Source organism: Oratosquilla oratoria, chromosome 30 (assembly GCF_046742065.1).
Source record: "Oratosquilla oratoria isolate Oo_2021 chromosome 30, ASM4674206v1, whole genome shotgun sequence".
NCBI classification, from domain to species: domain Eukaryota; kingdom Metazoa; phylum Arthropoda; class Malacostraca; order Stomatopoda; family Squillidae; genus Oratosquilla; species Oratosquilla oratoria.
In genome coordinates this window covers 568,840-593,844 of record NC_134806.1, presented here as the reverse complement: position 1 = coordinate 593,844, position 25,005 = coordinate 568,840, and the positions used below count along the sequence as shown (strand labels likewise).

At 40.6% G+C, this 25,005-nt stretch overlaps 1 protein-coding gene across 1 annotated transcript; it reads left to right on the top strand.

The window, feature by feature from the left end:
- The first annotated feature begins 372 nt into the window (after positions 1-372).
- LOC143040962 (uncharacterized) lies at positions 373-23,969 on the top strand. The gene is made up of 4 exons (XM_076212398.1): positions 373-518; positions 19,544-19,729; positions 21,514-21,618; positions 21,785-23,969. The coding sequence occupies exons 1-4, from the start codon at positions 459-461 to the stop codon at positions 21,854-21,856; spliced, it is 423 nt and encodes a 140-aa protein (XP_076068513.1). The 5' UTR covers positions 373-458; the 3' UTR covers positions 21,857-23,969.
- Positions 23,970-25,005: the final 1,036 nt, after the last annotated feature.

Below are 25,005 nucleotides of genomic sequence, written 5' to 3'. Positions count from 1 at the left end.
ATTAATATTTTCTGACTGTGAAACTAACTGAAAATTGAGCTTTAGCTTAAAGTAATACATACTTCCATATTCCTCTAACCAACAAAATAAAAATGTATGTAATACAACGCTTTTAGTTGTATGATAGTACGATTAGGCCGCCTACGATTCCAAGCATAAACAATTTGACTGGTGTACGATACATGGGTACATTAATACAAAGAAAATATATGTACTTTCAAATACTCATACTGCATATCCATATAGTGAAATACATTTATTATTCATGGTATCTAATTGTTGACAATACTGTATAGGTATGCTTCAATAATGAAAAAATGTTTTTCGTACGATAGTTTCTCCGTACTACTGGCATGGCAACATGTCCGGATGTATAAATACGTTCAGCAGGTGGGTTTCCCTGCTCACTTCATATAAAGTGTTCAAGTAGAGTGAACGAGAATCCATTATCCGACACCATGGCCTTTAACGTGAAGTCTCTTTGCACTGTCACTGGATTCCTGAAGGTTTTGCAGATCGTAAGTACCTTCCCAATCGTTCAAATCTGTCACCAGTTTTTTAAAATGCGGTTTATTGATCATAGGCGTACGAGCAAGATACAAAGAAATTTATGGAAATATCATTAGAGTAGTTGCTTCCCATGAACTATAAAATGTCATTCTTAAGTATATATTAATCGTGAAGTCAAAATAACTGGTGACATGAAAATGTCCGAATCTGTTTCTGCAAGTGTTTGTAGTGTCAGGAGTGTATTGACTCCAAAATGACCACACCCCAGCGGAACAAGAATAACAATCGTATTAAATCATTATCCACGTAATGTATACATGGTTAATTACCATTTTCAGTAAAGTTAGACATGTTATTAGAGTCTAAGAGAAAACCCAATTTTTGTATCAGTAAGGAAATTATGAGCCACGATCTTAATTTCGTACATCTATGCGTTACAACTAACGTTACAAATAATTTGAATAATAATGCAAAACAGATAATAATGAATTTAAAAAGTGAAATTTTTAATGGATATGTTGGATGGATCACAGAGGCCAGAGACGAAAGTAGTCCTTTTTCTAGAGACTCAGTTTAGTAACCAGTTCCAGTATGCATCTGGGTCAGTTCTTGGCGGGAATGCATTCCGGGGAAGGAAGGCAGGGAGCATTGAAAATCGTTAACGCACTGGGTGCAACGTACGGAAACTGCCTTCGTCTCCTTAGTCTGCTCCGGCACCACCTAAGTCTATCATCTTTGAATTCAATAAAAGTGATTAATAGCACAAATACATACCATTTTAGTAACAGGTCTCTTTTTTCCGAAGTTCATTATCAAACTAATATTTTCCGTTGAATTCTTATAAAAGATTGATAGATAACGCCGCTTGTCTCCCCTCTTGGCCTCTAAGGAAGACAGGTGAACAGTTTTGCTCCCATTCTGAGTTGGTAGATTCTAGCACTTCTAGAACAAACATAAAGGGGGAACGGATGTCGTTCCCATCTATCATGACCTGTCCTAACAGCAATCAGTGCGACAATATACGATATATATATATATATATATATATATATATATATATATATATATATATATATATATATATATATATATATATATATATATATATTTAAGGAAAATTGAAAGCATGGGTATCAGTAATGGGTAAAAATATATATAATGAATTGCTTAATTGATTTAGATCTGTTTGAAACGTTCTATTTCTGGAAAAGCCCTTTTGAAGTGTATACACACGCATTAGGAGCCAAAAAATTCCACCGAAGACAGGGAATACCGCAATAGTTTATGGATTAGATTATATTAGACCTGATTTTCTTTTCGATTTTTGTCTTGTGTCATATCATTCTTTCACTTATTACAATGTCCTACTCTGAGCTGAATAAGATAATCTGGCGTTAGCAAAAAAGAAACTAATGTTTATCATAACGAAGGAAGGACGCGTTGAAATCAAGATACGTGAGTCAAATTCAGCTTGAAATGATTTTGTCGTTTCATATTCAAGTTGGGTCAGTTAGTGTAACAGTGTTAGGCGGAAAAAGGGGAGGGAGATGAAGGAATGGCTTCTTTCACACATTAGACTGTGATAGTACAGAACAGCAGTGAATAGCTATACTTGGGGATATGATTTATGCGAAGACCATAAGCGTACAGTTCGAAGGTCGACATGGTTTCCCTCTCTCTCTCTCTCTGCCTCTCTCTCTCTCTCTCTCTCTCTCTCTCTCTCTCTCTCTCTCTCTCTCTCTCTCTCTCTCTCTCTCTCTCTCTCTCTCTCTCTCTCTCTCTCTCTCTCTCTCCTTTCTTCCCTTCTCCTTTTTTTCCCTATCCTCTCTTCCTCTTTTTCCCTCTCCTATCCCTCTGTCCCCTTTCTGTTTCCCCTCCCTCCCTCCTGGCCACTCGCCCTCTCTCTGACACACACTGAAAAACCTGAGAAGAGCCAGACACCAACATATAAAGGCTATGAAAGCTACACTGCGACAGGTATCCTAAGTTGACCGTTACTCTCCGGGAAATGCATTTCTCTTTTGGTTCGACAACAGTTGTCCAACTTGAAGACGATTGTATTTTCCGTAGAGGGACGGTCAGCTTGGGATACCTATCCCAGTGTAGCTTGCATGCCATATATACATATTTATTTCCTTTGCTTTCACTGTATATCCCTGAAAACGAATTCTGGACAGGGTACGAAACGTAGGATTAAACTTCTTACGTCCATTCCAGCGTTTGCTTTCTCCCAATATATGATAATGTATGTGTATATCAAGCTTTACTTAGATTAACAGCGTGATGTGTGCTGTTGTGTATAATATATTGCCATAATTTCGGGTCGCGTCTCTGTGCAGCTTAAAAAGAAAACGTTATCAACGGATAAAGAACAGACGTTGTACTAGATTACATGTCAAGGGTGCGGCATTGGCTGGATTCTCGTATCCGTTTAAATCATATGCTACATTCGGCATCATTCATCAGAGAACTGTAACAAAACCACGCACACTGGACATGCTCTGTATGACGTATTTATGACGTCACTTCCCTCCTGGAGTACAATGACGACATAAACATCTTTGCCCATCGGGGCTTGGCCATGGTCTGACGTCATTTCCCGCGTTTCGATGACGCCATTATCTTACAGGAAAGTGACGTCATGGTGTGACGTCATTTCCCTCATGGAAGAATGACGTCATAGAACGCACTGCCACACCCGTCCTTGTACTGGATAACGAAAGCTCCACAGGGTGTGTGCGCGCGCGCGTGTATGTATATATATATATATATATATATATATATATATATATATATATACATACATATATACTGTACATACATATACATACATACGTGTGTGTGTGCGTGTATCATATATGTAGACATACATACAAACGCACATATCGATAAAACCTCTCCTACTCAGTTGCATAGAATGGCTCATCCTTAGCCAGAAAAAAATCAGTAGAGAACACGAAGAAGAGGACAGATCACACCACGATAGTACAAGTGCTCCAAATGAAAGCATAAAAAAAGAAGAAAAAGAAATAGAGGACATTGTATTAGTTTCGAAGATGGAGGATGCGGAGAAAGGAAGGGAGGAGGAGATTAGGAAAAGGATATTTTTTCACATGTTTCTCTGTTTCTCGTTTAATGTGGGACGGTAGTGTCTTTGAAACCCACAACCAGCCCACCGTGCGTATTTACCCCTGTGGACAAGTGTGTACGTGGATGCAAGATTCTCCGCTATAACACTTGCTCTCTCTCTCTCTCTCTCTCTCTCTCTCTCTCTCTCTCTCTCTCTCGTATACATACATGCACGCACGCGCGTGTGCACAATCCCACACGCACACACCCACCCACGCATACATACACCCACACACGTATACATACACCCACACACGCATACACATATACATATACCCACACACATACATACACCCACACACGCACGCATTCACCCACACATTCATACATGCACCCACATACGCATACATACACCCACACACGCATACACACGTATACATACATACACACACACACACACTTACACACACAGACGCACACCCATGCCACCCCCTGACATGCACAGCGTCCAACTAGGAACAGATGAAAAGTCGATCAACGGAACGAGAATGTGTGTAACTCGCTCATTGGCGCGCGCCCACCTGCATCAGAGAATATACTGAAGCCAACGATAGCGTTGTCGTTTGGGTGGAACTGCATGTGTGGCAATGCCTCTATGTACGAGTGTATTATTCAGCAAGGTCATGAACCATGTGCTGGATCCGTGATTGTATAGCCCTGTGCAGGTGTTTTCCACGATCTCAGAGGTATGGAAATGGAAGCTTGGATAGGGATCCAGAAAGGGATCCCACGAAATGATAATAACAATAACATTAGTAATGATAATAATAACTAAGTAGTAGTAAAGTGTTCATAATGATAATAATACATACATACATACATATACCAAGGCTTTTTCCCCCTTCCAAGGGAGGTAGCCAAAAAGGGAAAGGCATAAAAACACTCCCACCCATTTCATCCCTAAATACACTCCACACCCCTCCCACCCTTCCTCTCATCTGAGCACCTCCTGGATGACGGGTCATCCCTGATAGTAATAATAATAATTATAATAGTAATAGTAGTAGTAGTAATAATAATAATAATAATAATAATAATAACAGAGAAGGTTATCCAAAGTATTTGGCGTTGATCCTGAAAAAAAATCCTAGATCAAGTATGAAAGGATACAGCTACAATTGTGAAGACAGCTACTGTTGTTGCCAACGAAGCTAAACAATTAACTTTCATTCGTGCTTATTATACAATATATTGTACTCGTCTGTATGATTACTGAAGTTTCATGCACACGTTTCCGTTTGTGTGTGTGTGTGTGTGCGTGTAGGTGGTTTGTATGTGCACATGTTGGGGCGCGTGGGTGTATACTCGTTTGTTGTTCAAAAAGGTCCCGCACCACGTGCTGGACTCGTGATCGGCAAGTTTTGGATGAGAGCTCAGAGCTTGTATTTGGATCAAACTATGGGTAATGCTGTGACCTTAAACATACACACACACCCACACAAACAAACACACACACACACACACACACACACACACACACACACACACACACACACACACACACACACACACACACGACTCGATGGCGCATTGGTAGAGTTACCGGCTGCCTACTACGGCGGTCCGGGTTCGAATCCCGCCCAGGGCTGAAATAATTTCAGTATCGCTGCGCTGTGAATCGTTACTCCAACTCGTGGTCAGGGAGTTGGGTGCGTTTGTGTAAGGTCAGCATTACCCACAGATCGGTCATATATGAGCTCTGAGCTCTCTTCCGGGAGGGTAATAGCTGTCCATCATGAGTCCAACACGTGATCCAAGACCATGATGAATCACACACACACACACACACACACACACACACACACACACACACACACACACACACACACACCATCCCCTTGCTCGAGGACGCGATCTTGGTCTGCGTCGTTGCAAGACCGTAACGCTAACCAGTACATAAGCAAGTTGTATGTTTGCATCTGTGCGTGTGGGTGTATGCATGTTTGTACGTGCGTGTGGGTTTGCCTGTCGGCACGATCACGTGCACATTTGTATAATTTTTTATGACACTTTCAGGGCATATTCACTTTGCGTGTGCGTGAACGATGTGTATGTGTGTGGTTGTGTTGATGGTGTCCATCGTTGGAGAAGACACGCACACTCATTCCAGGTCTCACATCACGGCTATAAATAGCCACATGTGCTGTGTTGCACTTGTGCTTCACCTGCCCCGGACCAGCGTGGAAAACTCGGCTACAAGAGAGACGCCAAAAAACCGCATGGTTGGCGGAGAAAAGCATCTAGTTTTGACGTTGGCTCACTGTTCACATACGTGCCTGTAGCCTGTATGGAAGGGTTAGGTCGGTGAAGAGGGTGGGTGGCAAGTGATGGCAACTCCCTAGGATGGTGAATTGGAGCATAGGGCGGGATAAACATTCTTAAGGATGTCACAGTGCCGTAGGAGTTGAAGGAGTGTCTTGACCTAATCACGGCGATGACATCTCCCCGGATGATAATCTCGTAAGAGCATCACCATATCGTTGGAGTTAACAACAGACTTCCCAACATCAAAATGATGATGGTGATGAGAATAATGATAGTAATAATTCCACTGCTACTTCCTCTAATAAGAGGCATAAGGGACCTTCTTCACTCCATGTGAAAGTGATTTGTTTTTGTCTTTATTTTTTGCTAGTTCGAGGAACACCTTGCCAGCACAGAGGCTGATTCATCACCAGGACCAATTATAACATAATTTTACAAGGAAGCTGTGGAAGAAAACCGCTGATCATTGCAGGAAAGGAATCGGGGGACTTAAGGTACACTGGACTGGGATGGGGTGCATTTAGAGATCTTGAACCACGTCAGAGCGACAAGATAATTCCTGCAGGGTCCAATAAGATCAGTCATTTGTTGCCTCGGTTTTAGGTGAAAAGTAGAGTACCCGTGGCAGCAGCCGGCACCTGTCCTCGGAACCTCCCGGAGATCTTCGGGAAGAAACGTTGGTCTGTTGTCTGTTTTTCGAGTGTCGGGCTGGTTTTGATATCGCCAGCTTGAACTAGTCAACTGGTGTCGACTTCTGCAATGGAGAGAGAGAAAGAAGAAAATTTATGGACCTGATCTGTTGGTGGGAGGTCCAAGGTAAACAACAATGCCTTGGAATATTAGTTTTGGAAGTTTGAACGGTGATAACAAAAGGAATAACCTCATTCTCTAACCCTCTTGGCACTAGGAATGTACCGGGGCGTGGTTCCAATATTTTCCCTATGGTGTGTAGCAAGGGGTCTTATTTCTATTGTTATTTTTCAGTACGTTACGAACGTTGCTTAGGAGTAGGTTACCGTAAAGGTAGTCTGAATCTAGGTGTACTAAATGTGGTCAATGAACAGGTAAGACGGGCCTGCATCTGAATTCGTTTTTTTTTTCCCTTCGTGAATGGCATATGCTGAACTGTAGAGGGTGTCGTTCGCGGGTTTCAAATCATGTCCGGGACCGAAGACACCAGTTGGCGGGAACGGGTGACGGCTGTGCAAAACAGAAGCGTCGGATCGAGGCGGATGTTGAACACGCCAGATGTGGTTGTACCATTGTAATTCGTGTCGCAACACCTCACCTCCCCCCATGGGGTGGGGGTGCACGGAGGGGGGGGGGAGGCGTTTCCTCTGTAGTGAATAGGTATACCCCAGGGACCAACACCAGAGAATTTTTTTTTTCGGAACGGGCGTCGGATAGGCGCACCGCACTCAATCTGACACGCTCCTAGATCTGCCCACGTTCACAATGTTAGCAGCAATTTCCCACAAGAGGAGCTAACAGTCGGCGACTCTTCCCTCCTTACTATAACTCGCTGGTAACATGAAAGGCCCGCAGTTACATTACACGTGCGGTAACTCAAAAGTTTCTTTCCGGTGAAATCTGTTGGCGGGATCAAGGACTTCTGCCGGCTCATGAACGGCCTCGGAGAAACCTCAATATGGCGAGGGAACACGGGGCTGATTGCTTGTGAGGTCGGGGGGAAACGGCCCAAGGCCTTTCACGCTCTGGGAAAGGAGCGGTCAAGATACTGTATGTCCACTGTAATGGTGTACTTGAAATATTGTATATTTATTATTGTATATTAAATTTTATTATTGTCATTGTATATTTCCGTATGCATTTTTTTTGTGATCAAACCATGCGATTCGTGTATGTTTTTCCCGCGCTGAAAGGCTTGGCGTCGGGCAGTCTTCGATCTGCATCCTGAATGGCCACACGTATTGTCTATGTAGTGCTCCACAATTATGAATTTATTCATATTCCGTGTTTCATTGTCAGAACGTATTGTCCATGTAGTGCTGTACAATTATTAATTTATTCATATTCAGTGTTCCGTTGGTCACACTTATATGCCCACTGGAGATTTATGTCCACTAAGCAGGGCCCCCCCCTCACACATACCACCACCGCCTTCCACATCTGATGGTCACTAGCACGATTCACATGTAACATTCATCCACAAAGCAACCTTTATACACACATCATTCATACACACAACTCATGATAAATAGATCATGCATTAAAAGTACATTAGGGGGAATTGCTTTTACCTTATTTTCTCTATAAGTGCCGCCCCCCCCAAAAAACAAACAAACTGCCGCCCCGGGGCATTGCCCCCTGCCCCTCCCCTTGTCGGGGTCCTGACTACAAGGCCTATATGGTTATCACGGAAGAGGGCGGGAAACTTACGACGTGGCCCAGTATATGCGAGGAAGTTCACGGAACCACTTTTAGGTGAAATTTAAGAAAGACTTCGAGAGGTCGCAGATTTCGAAATACCGGCGCTCCACTTGGGTTTGTGGTCGTACCTGCACACACACACACAAAGATTATCGAAACTAGAACTACTAACACTAGAACAAAGAAGAGAAAAAGGTGATCTACTGACTATATATAGAATCATGAAAGGAATGGAAATCCTTGACAGAAAAGATTTACCATAAAATGACAATGGAAAAACAAGAGGTCATGAAAAGAAACTCAAAAAGGACAACTATAGAAGAGATAGGAAAAAGAATAGCTTCCCACACAGAATGCTGGATATATGGAATAACTTAGATGAAAAACAGTATGTGCAATACTATTCACGATTTTAAGAATAAACCTGATGCTGAAAGATACAAAGACGGGTCATCACGAGCATAGCTCCCTTCCCGTTTATTAGGTAAATACACTCGGTGGTGCGGTTGGTAGAGTCCCTGACTGTCACTACGGCGGTTCGGGTTCAAATCCTGCCCAGGGTTGAATTAATTTCAGTATCGCTGCGATTCGAGTCGTTACTCCAACTCGTGGACAGGGAGTTGGGGCGTGTGTGCGCGTAAGGTCACAGCATTACCCATATGTCGGTCGTACGAGCTCTGAGCTCTCTTCCGGGAGGGAAATAGCTGTCGATCACGAGTCCAACACGTGATCCAAAATCCAAGGTGAATCCAAACACACACAAGATACATCAATCCAAAATAAAATTTGCCGAGTAGACATACAGACGGGATCCTATGAACATAGTTTCATTACTGTGTATTACAATTAGATAAAACACGATTAGGTAAGTAAAGACACAAGTTTGACCGGTAGAGATTGACGATACCTTAGGAACATATTTCGGTTCCTGCATATTGCAGTGTTAGGGAAACGCACACACACACACACACACGTGTATACATAATACGTGTACGTAAGTGTACGTTTTCAAAAATGGAGAACTGGCCACAGATGGCTCAACTTTCACCTTCTGGTCGTTCTCCTCCCCCTCCTGCTCATGAGAATGAACAATGATTGCACCGACGCACTGTGCACAGCAACGTGCAAGAAACAAACGCTTATCCTGGCTTTGCAAGTGAAACACGACTCTATTGGTTGCGATCAAAGCTGCTTGAGCCAAGAACCAAACTTTGCCCTCGACTACGCTAAAGCTGCATTATCACGAACTTCAGTTTTATAGTCAAGATTAAAAATAGATATATATTGCACATAGCTGATGTGAAGAGACAATTTATTTAAGGAGTGGTCGAAGGCAGTAAGATTTCGAGAAAAATTATTATGAATTTGATTTGTACTGAATCAAGAGAACGGGATAAATATCCTAAAATAAGCTGGCCAGACATGCAAGCGACAGGAACTTATATATATATATATATATATATATATATATATATATATATATATATATATATATATATATATATATATATATATATATATATATATATATATATATATATATATATATAGTCTGTACCCTTTTACGAGAGATAATTTTATCTGGACTCTTGTAAAATTTATGTCCTGTAGATCATGGATTAGAATCTGAAGAATTGGAGATTACAGAAAATTCAGCATTCCAACGCTTTTACGTCTAGAATTCTGTTGTCCCAATGTCCTTCCTGCAATCCTAAAATGCCCTTTTCAAAGAGTCAAAAATGTCTAGTGACTCAGTTTATCATGTCACATGAAGCCTGCGACCCCTTTTCACAAAATGAGGCCATTATTCATGAGAAATTAAGATAAAAGCCTTAGATTATTCTTCACTGTCAGAATATAACACACTGTGCATGATACTAAATGCTATTCACCATCCTGTTTTCTTGGCTTCCTCTCTCTCTCTCTCTCACTCAACGGTTCTCAAAACGGGCGGTATATGATATTTCTGGAGTGTGCACACTACACGCCAAGAATGAATTCATAATTTCACCAGACTAGCTTTGTTTCCCCTATGGGAATCGCTGACCACGGCTATTTGAATGTTAACGTGTTTCTTATTTCATTGTTCGCTGTCATTCTGTAAATGCATATACTGGTTTTTCGAAAAGTATGGAGGACCAATTCAGTACCCACCAAGATGCATCTGCACAGTTTTGATAAATCATGGGCCGGGTCTGAGTATCTGCAACAGTATGAAAAAAATATATATATATATGTAGGCTACATATTCATGTTGACGTTGTTTGCCAAGGGAAGTATGGCATTCCCTTGAAGTGATGCTTGTGGTTACTGGACTAACTTATCCTCACTTGAGAGAGATGAGGGAATTTGTGTGGGTGAAGGCGCTATGCTTAACTGACCAAGAATTCGTGTGGGATGAGCATCGCTCTTAACCACCTCAATAGATCCCGACCGGGTGTTGCCAAGAGGCCAAGAGTATCACCCAGAAGAAAAGGCTTGTCTCTATTCAGGGGGGCCAGATGGGAAGGGTGTGTACCTACGCGTGGGATACTGTCATAAGAAAGGAAGCCTTGCAATAGCCCTCCTGCGGAGGGAACCGCCGTCCATGTATTGCTCTAACTGTATGGCAACAGTTTTCAAATATCGTCGTCAGATGCCCAAAGTTCGATGATAACCCTTGTACTATCTGATAAAGAGCGCTTAATCATTGCACTCTCATTACAGTATCGTGTCTGATAGTAATGTTTCTATATAATGTAAAAATATACGAATAAAACCGATCCCTTGAAAGTATTACTTGTTTGAAGATATATCGCCAATCTGCCCGCGAACTTAAAATCCAGATGTATGTGACTCAACGGTCTCGCGGAAAAGATCCCGAGGGAGTGACTCAAGGACCGATACATGTAGGCATGACTATTTTTTTTCTTGACCATGATACCACAAGGATGAGTTCATCAACGAGAGGATGGCACCATGGATGACCCTGACATTTCGGCTTATGTAGGTGTAGACGAGACGAGGATGTTGCCGCGCAGACCTTCCTGCGCAGCATCGTGTAGAATCCATTGAGCTCCGTCTACTCAGCGTCCGTCACACTCTTTTCATGCACATTATGATTTATGACGTCGCCTTCGTACGCTTTCCGCGCGTCTCTCTGTCTGTCTGTTATCTCCCTCTCTTTTCGTTTCTTCCCTCCCCACAGACTGACAATTCGCCTTATTTCTCTTAATGTCAGACTCTGTAGGTACTCTGGCCAGCCGGGTACACTGGATGGCTCCATTTCCGTTTTGAGCAGGAGAGTTTGAACACCCAGAGAAAAAGTGGAGGTTGCTGCTCTAAGCTGTCGTGTGCAGGAGCAATCATTTATCGACTGAATGAAAATGTGACGTTTAGTTAGGAAAGGGATGCGAATAAGTAGGAGCCTTGATTATGTATATGTGCACACATACATATATATATATATATATATATATATATATATATATATATATATATATATTTATAACGTATACACACACAACGTATATGTGGTGTGTGTACGTGCATAGGTACCCTACCGCGGATCTATATATTGTTCTATTGAAAAAACAAACAAACAAATCAACGACTCTACTGGTAAAATGTGAATACGAGTGACATCATAATTCATGAGTTCATTTGCATACTTTGGAGGCTATACTGGATAGCTCGTTCACTTTTTTTTTCCAGTTTCGTCACAGGGGAATCTGTAGCCATTGTTAGTATTGACCAAAGCATCTGCAGACGTCTTTTGTACCTGTATATTATTGGTGGTATGCAAGTATATCGTAGCTCATGTTGTAATCAATAGCTCCCTTACATTTTTTTTTTGTAAGCAAGACCGAACTGATGTACAGTTGAAGCAGGAAATATATTTAGCTTTATTATATGAATTCATTTTACTACTTTCTTGAAGTGCGTAGTGTTAAGATTTCCATTTTCTTTCTACCTGACGTTAGAATTTCATAATGGTACCACTTGTTTTTATTGTAAATAAAATTTGAACTTCCCGCAATTATATAAGCTTCTTTGGCTTAACTGCTTCGATGAGAATCAGGATGTTATGACTTTTCACTAGATCGTGGAACAATAGTCGGGCGATGACTGAGCATTATCGAAAATGGAAAAGCTTTCAAGGGAGTGACGCAAAGGTAGAGGCGTGGGCATGACCTCATACATGTGACGTCACAAGCGGGACGTCATAAGCATGACATCATCACCAAGAGGATGGCACGATGCCCCTTGGCATTTGGCTCGTGGTTGTGAAAGTTGTAGCCGTGAAGGAAGAATCGAAACACGTTTGTGGTTGTGGAAGTGGGATCAGTGACGGGTATGCTTTTGGGAGCTCGGTTAAAGCTTAGCTTTTAAACAGGATTTATTCTCTGAAAGAATGTTCGTATCATCATCCATTACAGCTCTACATACACACACACATTTCCACCAGCAAGGAGTAGGATGGAATTGAGGAGCGAAAAAGTTGTTAGTTGCACGAATGAGTTATATTAAACCTACATTAAGTGATATCCAGGACGCCTTCCGTGTCTAGTGATATCGATTAACCCCAGTAATGAAAATAAGAATTAATAGCGTTACTTGCAATGTCACGTGAGTCCCCCACCCATCTCTATCATACACATGCACTTTGTCATACATGTATATATATATATATATAATATTTATATATATATATTTATATATATATATATATATATATATATATAATGTGTGTGTGTGTAAATACGAAAAAAGTAGAGTGGCAATGAAGACTAAGCTTTTTTTTGTGCCATATATCGTTTATACAGTTTCCACTTTTTTCTTTTTAGCATACGTACCGCACTGTGCAATGGTCTCTGCACACACACACACACACACATATATGTATATATATATATATATATATATATATATATATATATATATAAAGATATATATATATATATATTATATATATACAGATATATATATATAATATATATATATATATATATATATATATATATATGTGTGTGTGTGTGTGTATATGTGTGTGTGTGTGTGTGTGTGTGTATCAGTGTAATTTTGGAATTTGGTTGTAGAAGTTTTTTTGAACTTCAAATGCACACCGACTGATATTTGTAAATCTGTACCCCCGAACAGGCGAGTGTTTTCCTTCTCGAAAGTCGTCTAATCTCATTTTCTTCCCACTGGTCGATCGCTCTCCAAGCCTCGGTTTCCCCATTCGGAGTAATAATCTGTGCTTAGCCAAATTAACCCGTAAAACACGCCACTGTGTTTAAGGGATATGAGAATATAATGCTGAATCGTACCAACCCAAAACTGTTGTATCCCAGGAAAGTGCCTGCAAGTGAACTCAACAATACACGAGTTTCAGTATGACGTAATTTTTAATGGCGAAGTAATCCACAATATGCTTTCTTGTCTCATCCTTTTTCTGTGAATGGATCTCCATTATTACTATTTTGATCGTTTAAGTAGAGACGCCTTCAGAGTAAAATTGGCTGGCATCAGCCATTATTGAATCTTGTTGACAAGAGCCCTGAACGGATTGAAGCAACTGCCAGAATCGTCGCCCGTGTGAGGATCACGCTATATCTAAAAATATGATTGTACAATGAGTTTATACCCTAGCTCTTGAAACAAAAGTGACTACTTTAGCCCTTTACAAGACGTCTGCTAGCGTAGTTTTTTCACACTGTATTCAAAACCTGTTAGTCTATACTCCGATATAGTAGGTCCGAGAAAAGTTCGCTCTTTATGGCAACAGTTCCCGCTCAATGGCTGGAACTGTTGCCACAAAGTGAGCAACGCTTTCGGACCCACTGTGCTGCCACTGTCCTAACAGTGACCCCTTCAGTACCCGTACGAGTAATGTTTTTATTAACAACGCAAGAGTAGATTATCGTTCATCTAACTTCTTTTCCTGTATATACGTGCATGTGTCAAAATGGAAGGAAAAATGCAGTTCAGAAAAGAGAAGGGCTTTGCTACCCATTTACCAAGATAAAACGGAGATGAATAGTTATGTAGCAGCTACAATAAAAGGAAACGGGTTTTAAGGTACAACAGTGGTTATTATAGAATAGAATATAAAGATAGTAATTTGGTTATAGCTATAATTGACGGTCCATCCAGTAAGATACATTACGCTTGCTTATATCCACGTGTTAGAATGCACAAGTTTTCATGTAGATTATCGCTGTTATTGTGCCATCCCATTTCAGTCACCTTCGACCTTGTATATTTTGCCACTTGTAATCTGTGAATTGCTTACTAGATATTATATATTCTGGTCTCTGCAGCCAGTTACTCAATGTGATAAAAATGAAATAATTGAACTTAGGAATGTCTGCAGGTTCTGTTCCCGCGTTATATCGGAGGGCGTCCACACGAACTGTGACGTCATTGATGAATTTATGGGCATGGGCAATGGTGGGTTGTGGGGGGGGGGGGCGAGGGAAGGGCTCGGAGATTTATGAAAGAGGACGAGGGATGTCGAAATTTGCTTAGGGTTAGAAACGAAATATTTTCAACCACTCGTGTCTGAAATTTCTCCAAACTTCCTGATACGGGCGAACTCGTAAGAATTTGAGGAGAGATTATTCGGGTAGAATACGGAAATCGATCGCACTGTTCGCCCAGGGAAACTCTGTATATTTACATAGTGTTTGTGTGTTCGTGTATCCCTCGTCCCAGCCAGGTGTGTCAGCGCGTCCTGTTGTATGCCTTGGTCCAAGGGAAGCGTGGTTTCTGGTAGGGAGAGGTCGGGGTGGGTGGACAGTTTACAGCGCGACTCACCTGGCGCACCATATGGTTGGATACAAATGCCATTGAGCCAACTCAAAGCTAGGTGGAGAGCGAATGACGATTGATTTAATGATTACATATAGATGATCATTTTCACTTAACTATGGGCTTTGTAAGCGTGAGATTTGTGCGAGCACCGCAGGTGTACGTTTTGGCGGGAAACCGTGGCCATAGTGGGTGGAGCGAGTATGGTGCGATCGGAGGGGAACATGACGTCATGGCCAAGGCGCGGCCTTCTCCATCGCTGCGCTGTCTGGTCGGCCTAACATATTTTTTTTCACATTTGTATACAACAGGGCAATATTTAAACCCTTTTAGAGTTTTGTAACAGGGCAGTTTGTGTCATTCGTAATTTGTATTACAGGGATTCATGTACATGTTCAGGTTGTGTACTAGGATATTTTTGTTCTTCAGTGAAATGGTATGGTTTGTGCATATGGAAATAATGAGTGGAAAAGACTAGCAAAGAGTGTGGAAGGTAGAGGTGGTTGGAGTGAACTTGAAGAAAAGATCAAGAATGGGTTGGACTGATGGTGTGAAAGGGGTCTTAAGTAAAAGGGGTGTCTGTTGAAAAGGGAAGGGAGATAGCAAGAGACTTGAAGAGCAGTTGTAAATGGATGATAAACTGACGCGTGAGTCGGGGGAGGATCGTAATTTTTCTGAAGCGGCGGGGGATAACAACTTCGGCTCTCGCAGGTGCTGTGTCTTCCTGCGTTGCTTCTGACCCAGGCAGTGGGCGAGGTTCAGGGATGAAACTTCATCCACACAAGGCTGAGGTTAAGGGGGGGGGGCAAGTGGGTGTCGGATGAATGAAGAGTGGTTGCATACCTTGGTTGACCACCATCATTACAAGGAGGGAGAAGCCTTTTGGTGTATGATTGTATGTATGTATTTATCTTGTCTCATCGTGATACTTTGTATACAAAGTTTTTAAGATGAAGTAATTAATTAATGCACGCGCACACGTTTGTGTGTATACACGTGCTGAATTCATGACTGACAGCAATCATCTTTCAAGATGAGAGCTCAAAATTCGTATTTTCTATGGGTAATGATGTTACACACGTGCACTTCACCTCCTTGCGTCTATGGGCAATGTATCCTTACCTCCAAACCCTCTTATTCAAGGACAGCAACGACTTGCAATTTAGTGAAAATTTCAAACTGAGCGGCTCGATCTCGCACCTGTGTCTTCGTGAGCCCTCAACGCTAACAACCACATGGTCTTGGATCACGTGCTGGAATTGTAATCGGCAACTCCCTCCCGGATGAGAACTCAGCTCGTAGATTGCCCGATCTTTGGGGAATGCTGCGGGTACCGATTTGTTGTGCTGTGATGTGTTTCAGCCGAGTGAGGACCGAACTCAGGACTTGAAGCAAGCCAAGTATGGATCACTACACCAGCAAGAAGTGTGTGTGTGTGTGAAATAATTTTTGGGTGACAACGACATTGACTCTGCCTCTTCATACCCTGTCTCATTTTCTTTCCTTAATTCAATTCAAATTATGTTTTGTTTTGAAATTGGTTGTATCTCCCACTTTCCACTGAGTTGTAGCCATCGAAAATTGACTATATAGGAAATTATGAATTTGCTGAAAGTTTTATTTGTTAACAGGTGGACTAGCAACACCAGTCTGACATCACACCTACAAGTGTTGGGCACCTCCAGCAGTCTGTGTGTGTGTGTGTGTGTGTACGTGTGCGCGCGCGCGCTCACATCTGTGGCAGCGGGCGGAGGCGTCTGTTTATATTAACTCCTTCAACACGATGACGCATTTCCAATATCTTTGCTCTTGGTAACACCAAACGTTGTTATTCAGCTGAGGGACGAACAGTGGACAAAAAATTGTTTCCGAGTTTGTCCTCTTGTCTGAATAAAATCGCCTGGTATTAGCCAAAATAAAGAAGTATAAAATATACGTCACCGTATTGGAGTTGAGTAGGTTGCCGGGTCCAGGATGTGAGAGGAGGCCTGAGACCGACGACTGGAGGTGATATGAAAAGAAGTAGGCAAAAATTCTTTTAATCACCTGAAGCCTTTTCGTTGGTCAGGGGCGTTTTTTCTCGGCAGAATAAAATCATGTGACACTGTCAGATCATATGTGGAAGAAAGTGATGGTGAGAGGGTAGTAACATGGTATTATTAGCGTTGCATTCGATGCAATAACGTGTATTACATGACTGTAACGATTTTTCCTCCGTTAATTCTCCACACATTTCCGCGGGGTTTGATATCTTCTGTGGTGCCTAAGGTAACCACCGGGGAAAAAGTCTGGAGAAGATGCAAGGGCAAGTAATTTCTTGTGAAAGTGGAACAATCTCCAGTCAGGAAACTCGAACTCGACTTATATCGCGACTCTCATAGCGAAGAAGCGTGGGAGGAGTACGATCGGGATGCTGATTACATGGGTGTGGAGCGGTTGGGTAGTGCAGTTTGCTTTCAACACAAGTTAGTTCATACAAATGATAGAACTCTCATAATTCAAATTTTACATGTAACCCAGAAGAGAATGAGTTTAGTTCTATGAGCTATAGATGTGCCTTATTTTGCTTCTTTGGTTATGTTTACAATAAACAGACGCTGGTTTTGTCTTTAACCATTCCATTATAAGTAATAATTCCTGACACCCCTGCTGAAACAATTGGAAATGAAATTCCAATTACATTAGTGCATTGGCAGCCAACATTATTGAATTAGACATTTTGTCTTTTGTCCATTGCATTTACCACTTTTGGATCACGTGAGATTTGGGGTTATCCTAAATAAAGAATTCTTTCTCAGCGGGTTCCCACTTCACCTTAGGTGACGTCATGTTTTTCCTGCGATACTTTGACGCTGTGGATGTGGAACTTGCGGCAAATGTTAGGTGTGGTTCAGGGAAGGAATTCTATTCTTGCGGGATTGTTGAGGGAGATGGCATGGGGATGTACGGCCCTGGGTGATTTGAAGACGTCGGGCAGAAACGGACGAGCGTGGGAATACAACAAAAGTGAGGCCGGGAGGGAGAGGAGGAAGTCGTGTGTATATGTGTAGGTGGGGAGTATGAGAGGGCAGGTACGTGTAGGGCGACTCCCATCTAGCTTTCCACCGGTGTCCCCCCTCCCCCCCCACACATCTGCCTCTCCTCTATTTTTTCTCTAATGTGTGACTTAGGCAGTCACTTTACAAGGAAGACTGTGGATAAACCTCACAGCAAAGGCCCTGAAGATAAAAATTTCCAATCTTAGGTGGACATCCCAACATGTTGCTCGCGAGCACAACTCTGCTTTGACAGTGCACATTCATGAAGCCCGGAGGAGACGCTCTTTCGGACACCAACGCATTGTAGGCCTAAATCGGACAAAGAACTGATACAGTGTAAGACTTCCCATTAGTAAATAGTTCCAAAAATCCGAGTTACATTTTTTTTTCTCAAGGAATAATTTCTGTCCTAAGTAGTCGAAGTTATTGTGACCTCTTAAGGAAAGCTTACTTATTGGATTTATTTGTAGATGCCACGAATTATCATATTATAGTGGTGCTCTCGTAATTATCCCGAAGACAAATTTTGTGCTCGTCAGCCTCAAAACGTCGGGAACGTTCAATTGTTTGCTTAATCTAAGAGCTCAACGGTGAAGCGGTACTGATCTCGATTGCTACTTCAGTGTACTGAGTTCGAGTCCCGCCTAGGTCTGAAAATATTTCAGCATCGCTGCACTGCGTGCCGGCACTCCAATTCTGGTGGGGAAGGAATTGTGTGTGTTTGTAGATTGGGCCATATATGAGCTCTCATCCAGGAGGTTGATAACTGTCAATCACGAGTCCAACACGTGATCCAAGACCATGGTGAATTACACACTTATTCATAACCATTCCCTTGCTCAAGAAGAAGAGCATCAGCTTGAGATATTGTTGGAGGTTTTTCAAGTTGAAAACACGGCTTTACCTCGGGACTTAAATCATGGGGCTGTAATTTCTAACCACTGCATCAATACTGTGCATATATCTGGGAAGGTCGCAGATAAGGAGAGCAGACAGCTGTTGACTGCTCCACTCGTACTACTGTAAGCTGGTGACATTTTAGTAGTATTAGCAAATTTATAATAATGATTATGTGTAATGTGAGTATTGATTGGTATTACCACTGTTTCTGGTCCCCTTAACCCCTAATCATTGTCTGTGTAACTTAGTGTAGAATAAGCCTACATACTTTTTTGTGTTCTTTTCATTATCTGCATTTCATGTATTTGGTTGATTGCCAAGTAAACTTATTATTATTATAGAGATAGTCCTACAGTGATATAACATAGCAATCAAATGCTTCTTGCCAGAGGATTTATGAGGACCCAAGGATTGTTATCAGCCAGTGTGGGGTTGTGGGTCTTCAGTCATTGAAACTCAGGGTGTAATTGTTATAACATGTTTGAAGCTCAACACTTACCTTTTTTCTTTATTTCCAGGGTTTAGCTCTTACATGCATTGGGCTGCTCCGAGCCAATGGACTTCATTTTGGTGGGAGTGGATTTCTGAACACAGTTGACAATGACCGTTTCCTTGTTGGTGTCATTGCTATTGGATCCTCCATCATCATCTCTACACCACTTCTTATTGCCTATATCTTCTTTGACCATTCTTCTAATCTGCTGGTAAGTTTTTTTTTTTCCCTTCATTCCCAGTTTTGGCATGTTCATACCAGCACTGGAGCCTAAATGTGTTTTAGATGAAATGTGAAGTATGGAAGGATGGACTGAGTGAAAAATAAGGAGATGAGGCAGAGAGTGGGGGAGGATGGAAAAAGAGCTGGCAGATAGGTTTGATTAAAGAATACTGGGATGGTTTGGGCATATGAAAAGAATGAATGAAGAAAGGCTAGCAAAAAGAGTGTGGAAGGCAGTTGTGTCTGGAGTTTACTTGAGGGTTAGACCAAGAATAGAATGACTGGGTGTGGTGAAGGATGCCTTGGGTACAAGAAGAATGTATGTTGAGCAGGGAAAGGAGGGGGCAAAAGATAGATGTGAGTAGAGGGTGGCTGTGAATGGATGATGCCCAAAAGGATTTCTTGTCTGTTCTGTAAATTCTGAAATGGATGAGAGGGGAGTATTACCATATAATGAAGTAATGGGGGTAAACCAACTTGGACAGTTCAGCCCTTCTTTATTGTACTGTATTGCTTCTAACTTGGGTATGACTCTTCATCCACAAAGAGCCAAGATAAGGACAATAAATGGTTGTAGGATTAATGAAGAGTTGGTGGATGGCTGGGGCACCCACTTACAAGGGAGAAAAGGCCTTTTGGTATATGTATGTATATAACTTTAGTGTCTTTTGATTCCTCTAATTTATTATGTCGTTATTTGTTGAACCTTTTTCTGGTGTATCATTGAAGTTGGTACATACATATACCAATATGTATTTACCAACTTCAATGATACACCAGAAAAAGGTGTATATAACTTCAGTGTCTTTTGATTCCTCTAATTTATTATGTCATTATTTGTTGAACCTTTTTCTGGTGTATCATTGAAGTTGGTAATTGGAAAATATGATTGGATGGACAGAATTAGTTAAATACCAAAAAAATCTAATCTGCCTTATATTGGAATGTACAGTGATCGTGTGATCTCCCTACAAAGTGAAGAGTATAAACAAAATCTGACTCCCTGTGCACATTCTCTCCCATTCATTTCTGCAAGTGTGCATAACCTTGTTCTTGTGAAAAGTTACTTTATCTACACAGTGACAAATTATTAACTAGTCTTTCCTCATGGTGGTAGTTTTACTTTTTAGGGCTAACAGTAGTATATCACACATGTTCCTTTCATATTTAGATTTATGTATAAAGACTCTTGTTAACTAGTTGAATTTAATTATCTTATTTTTTCTGGCCACTGCCAAATGTTTTTATTTATCTAGGAGAAATATCCACTCCTCAATGCAACACCATAGAAATTAATAAATGTTTTATTTAGGGTCATTTAAAGAAGTATTTTAACAAGGAATGACAGGGAATCATTTTACCGATGATCTTATAAAGGACATTGGTCTTTTACAACAAGAGATATCAGGGGCAGTGGATCGATTGATTGACCTCATGAAGGAATAGTGATTATTGTTGTCATTTAATGGTTTAATTTCCCACAAGTTAATGAGAGCTGATGCCATATACAAGACCTGTACTTCAATTGAACTAAAATTCATACAGGATGGAGGGATGACCTGTCATCCAGGAGGTGCCAAGATGTGAGGGTGAGGGAAGAGTGTGGAGGGGAGTGGAGTATGTAGGGGATGGAATGGGTGGGAATGGTTTCTATGCCTTTCTTTTTGGCTACCTCCTGTGTAAGGGGGAAAAATCCTTTGGTATATGTATGTAGGTATGTATGTAATTTGCTTTAAAAGATTTTTGAGGCATTAATTCTTGATGACTTAACAGGAGGTCCTGTACTGCCTAGCAGGAGCAGTTATGAACACTGCTGGTGGTGCTATGGCAATTGAGACTTACAAGGACACCAAAAATCATGAGGGCCTTGCCATGGGGGTAAGTTTTTGTTCTTCATTTATTCAGATAATAGCCAGGGCTTATTTTTCCGTGCACATATTGACAGAAATTGATCGAGTATATAGGAATTGCATGACAGAATGTTAATGCTAATTTTCATCACACATTGTTGAGTCGTGTTACTAACTACTTTAATTCTTTGCAGTCCCTGATGATAATTGTTGCTCTGCTGTACTTGATTGATGTCGTTGTGGGAATCATGCAGAGTCGTAAATAAACAGCCCTACTGCTCTGCACAACTAATCATAACTTCATGACTGTTTGCAAGCACCAAATTATTTTATGTCTACTCTAGTAAGGTTTACATTAGCAGTCCAGGACTGGTGCACTTTCACTGGATGAAGTATTGTGCAATGCATCTCCTGTTCTCAGATTAGAGCAATTTTGCCTTCCCATTGACAAGGCCTGTTGTCCATTAATACACAGACCAAATGGAGCTCAATAACTTATAATTTCCGGAAATACTGTAGGCAAGAAAGTAGCTTATACTGATAACATGATAGGATATAAAATAAAGAAAATTGTTATCACTTGTGTATTCACCTATTTTTTTTAAAGAACCCAATTTCAATAATCATATTGATAAATTTACTCTTGCTTTTTTTTTTTCATCAGTTTTCACAACTTCTATTAGGTACTGTGCTAGTAATTTGTAATGGGAATGAGATGCAAATTATTCTTGCAACATTGTCCAAATATACAATATCTGAAAGATTATATACACAAAGTCACATGTTATTTCATTGTACAGATCATTTCTACCAGTTTTCTATTTAAGAACATTGCATCCCTTGGTAGGGGCAGATTGCCATTGGTACATGTATGCATATATGTATGCATACCAGTTTCTTGCATTATCATTGTAGTTCCTGGGTGACAATCGCCTAGTGAATTTTGCTTTATTTTCTGAAATCTAAGGTTCTTCTGTAGTCATGTAAACTTGGAGAAAATACTTTTTTCAATGAGGATGAGAAATACTTTTGCTATTTCGATGCAGAGAAAGTCCTCAGATATACATCTTTCTTCAGACTGGAAAAGATACATTCAGCTGTCACTTTTACATGCATAGACAATATATTTTTCAGATAGCATTGATTAGAAATTACAATACTTGCTTAGGAGAAAGGTGATCTTGGAGTTAGTAAAGGCTGGTGATTTTTTTTTTTTTTTATTATTTTTTATTTTTAATGATTCAGTATGTTGTGTAGACTACTGATATAGTCAGTTGAAAAAAAATCATTGCTGACAGATGTAGGAGCTACGGATTGTAGGTCTTTGTAATTTGTGATCACTACAGATGACCATAGGATTTTGAAATGATTTTTTCATTCTACTGCTTGCTTTGAAATTTTTGAAACTGTTTGGGTATTGTTACATTTACTAAAGAGACACTAAAATTTAAGGTTTATAAAGATCTGTGCTTTCAAGGAGTCTGGTTGGAGATGGATTGCTTTACAATATGATTCAGCATGTAGAAAGTTTGTCCCCAAGAAGAATTTTATCCAATATCATAGTGGGAATTTTAGTAAGGTGCAGCTATGTCAATTCACATTTATGTCACCACAGCAGAAGTTATATTGTAATTATACATGTACATATTTAAAGTTGATTGATAAAGTCTGAACTAAAGTTCTAACTTTTTCTCAGACACAAGCACCATGTAAACATATTTGTATAAGCTTTCCTAACAAAGGTAGCTTATTCTCCTCTAGGAATTTGGAGCTTACTTGCAACTTCAGTCACTGAGTGACCTAAGGGTTGAACCAATGGCTGTGGCTGGTTTCTTGGATGCTGTGAATGTCCTGCAAGAGAGAACCAGGGCAATGAATTGATTGAAGCATAAAAATGTGGAGTATTGACAATTGTTCTCCAAGAGTGTGTGTATTTTTATACATGTAAAGAATTAGATGTTAAAGTAAGCAAGATTTAAATGCCTTGTATTAGGATAGATGACCCTGTTTACTTTCACAGAAACTAGTTCCAAACTCGCTTTAGTGAAAGACACGATTGCTCATGGTTCATATAAGTAATAGAACTCTCATAACTCAATTTTTTTTTGTAATCCAGAAGAGAATGATTTTAGTTCAATGAGCAATAGATGTGCTTTATTTTGCTTATATGGTTATGTTTATAGTATTGCCTAACAGATGCTAATTTTATCTCCAACCATTCCATTAAAGTTACAATTCCTGACACTAATTGGAAATTAAATTTCAACAACTTAGGTGCATAAATGAATCACACATTTTGTCTTCTCTCCATTGCATCAGTTTTGTAGAATATTCTCTAATGACCAAAGCAATGTATTGCTAATAAAGGCTTTGTCCTCACATTGTGTTTCCTCTGGCATATTTTTAGCAGCTGCAATTTCAAATATTTTCATAGTATTTTTATGGAACTTCCAAGGGTTTCTTTGTAACTTCATTTTAACTCTATATGGCAACAACACCTAGAAATTTGCCTTAAAAAGCATTTATGAAGACTTTAGATAAGACAAGTTGTATTCAGGTCATAATCTTAAAGTGTAATAATGTATATTTTATACACTAGTATAAAGATTTCATAGTAAATGTTTGCAAAAGTGTTCTCTCATTTCCATGGTTATTTACATGTATATATACACTAAAGGGCCTTTCCCTCCTTATAAAGGGGGTAGCCAAGTCAGAGCATATGCCCACCCCACCCCTACATCCATCCAAACCTCAATCAATCCCTCTCCCATCTTAGCACCTTGGGGATAAAAGGTCATCACTGTCTCCTGTCATACTGCTCAGGTCAAAGGCAATGTAGCAAGATCATTTTTCTACAGCAGGACCAGACAGCTGGATCTCGTCTCTTCTCATTTCATTATATGGTGAATCTCCCTATGCACTTGAACAATTTATGTAGCAAACAGAAAGAACATCCCTTTGGACTACATCATTTCATCATCCATTTACAACCACTGATATTTTTACCTTTCTTCCGTGCTTGACAGATGTTCCTCTTGCACCCAATGCCCCCTTTACTCCCCCTATCCACCTTCATGATCATATTCTCAAGGTCACATATACATCCATTTTTGATTTCCATGCTTTTTCTTAGTTTTTCCTCGTGCATTCTTTCCATATGCCTAAACCATCTCAGCACTTTTGATATGTCCACTTGCCAACTCTTTCCACTCCCAATCCCTGCCTCACCTCCACATTCTTCTCTCTCCATCCATGTGACACCATTCTTCTTAAACACTTCATCTTTGACACACTTAGATTCCTTTCTGTTTCCCACAAATTTCATAACTGCTGCATACAGTACTCTGGGCACAATCACTTACCTTGTACAACCTTTTTGTGTTCATCCTAGGATACCTATTTCTTGTACCACTCC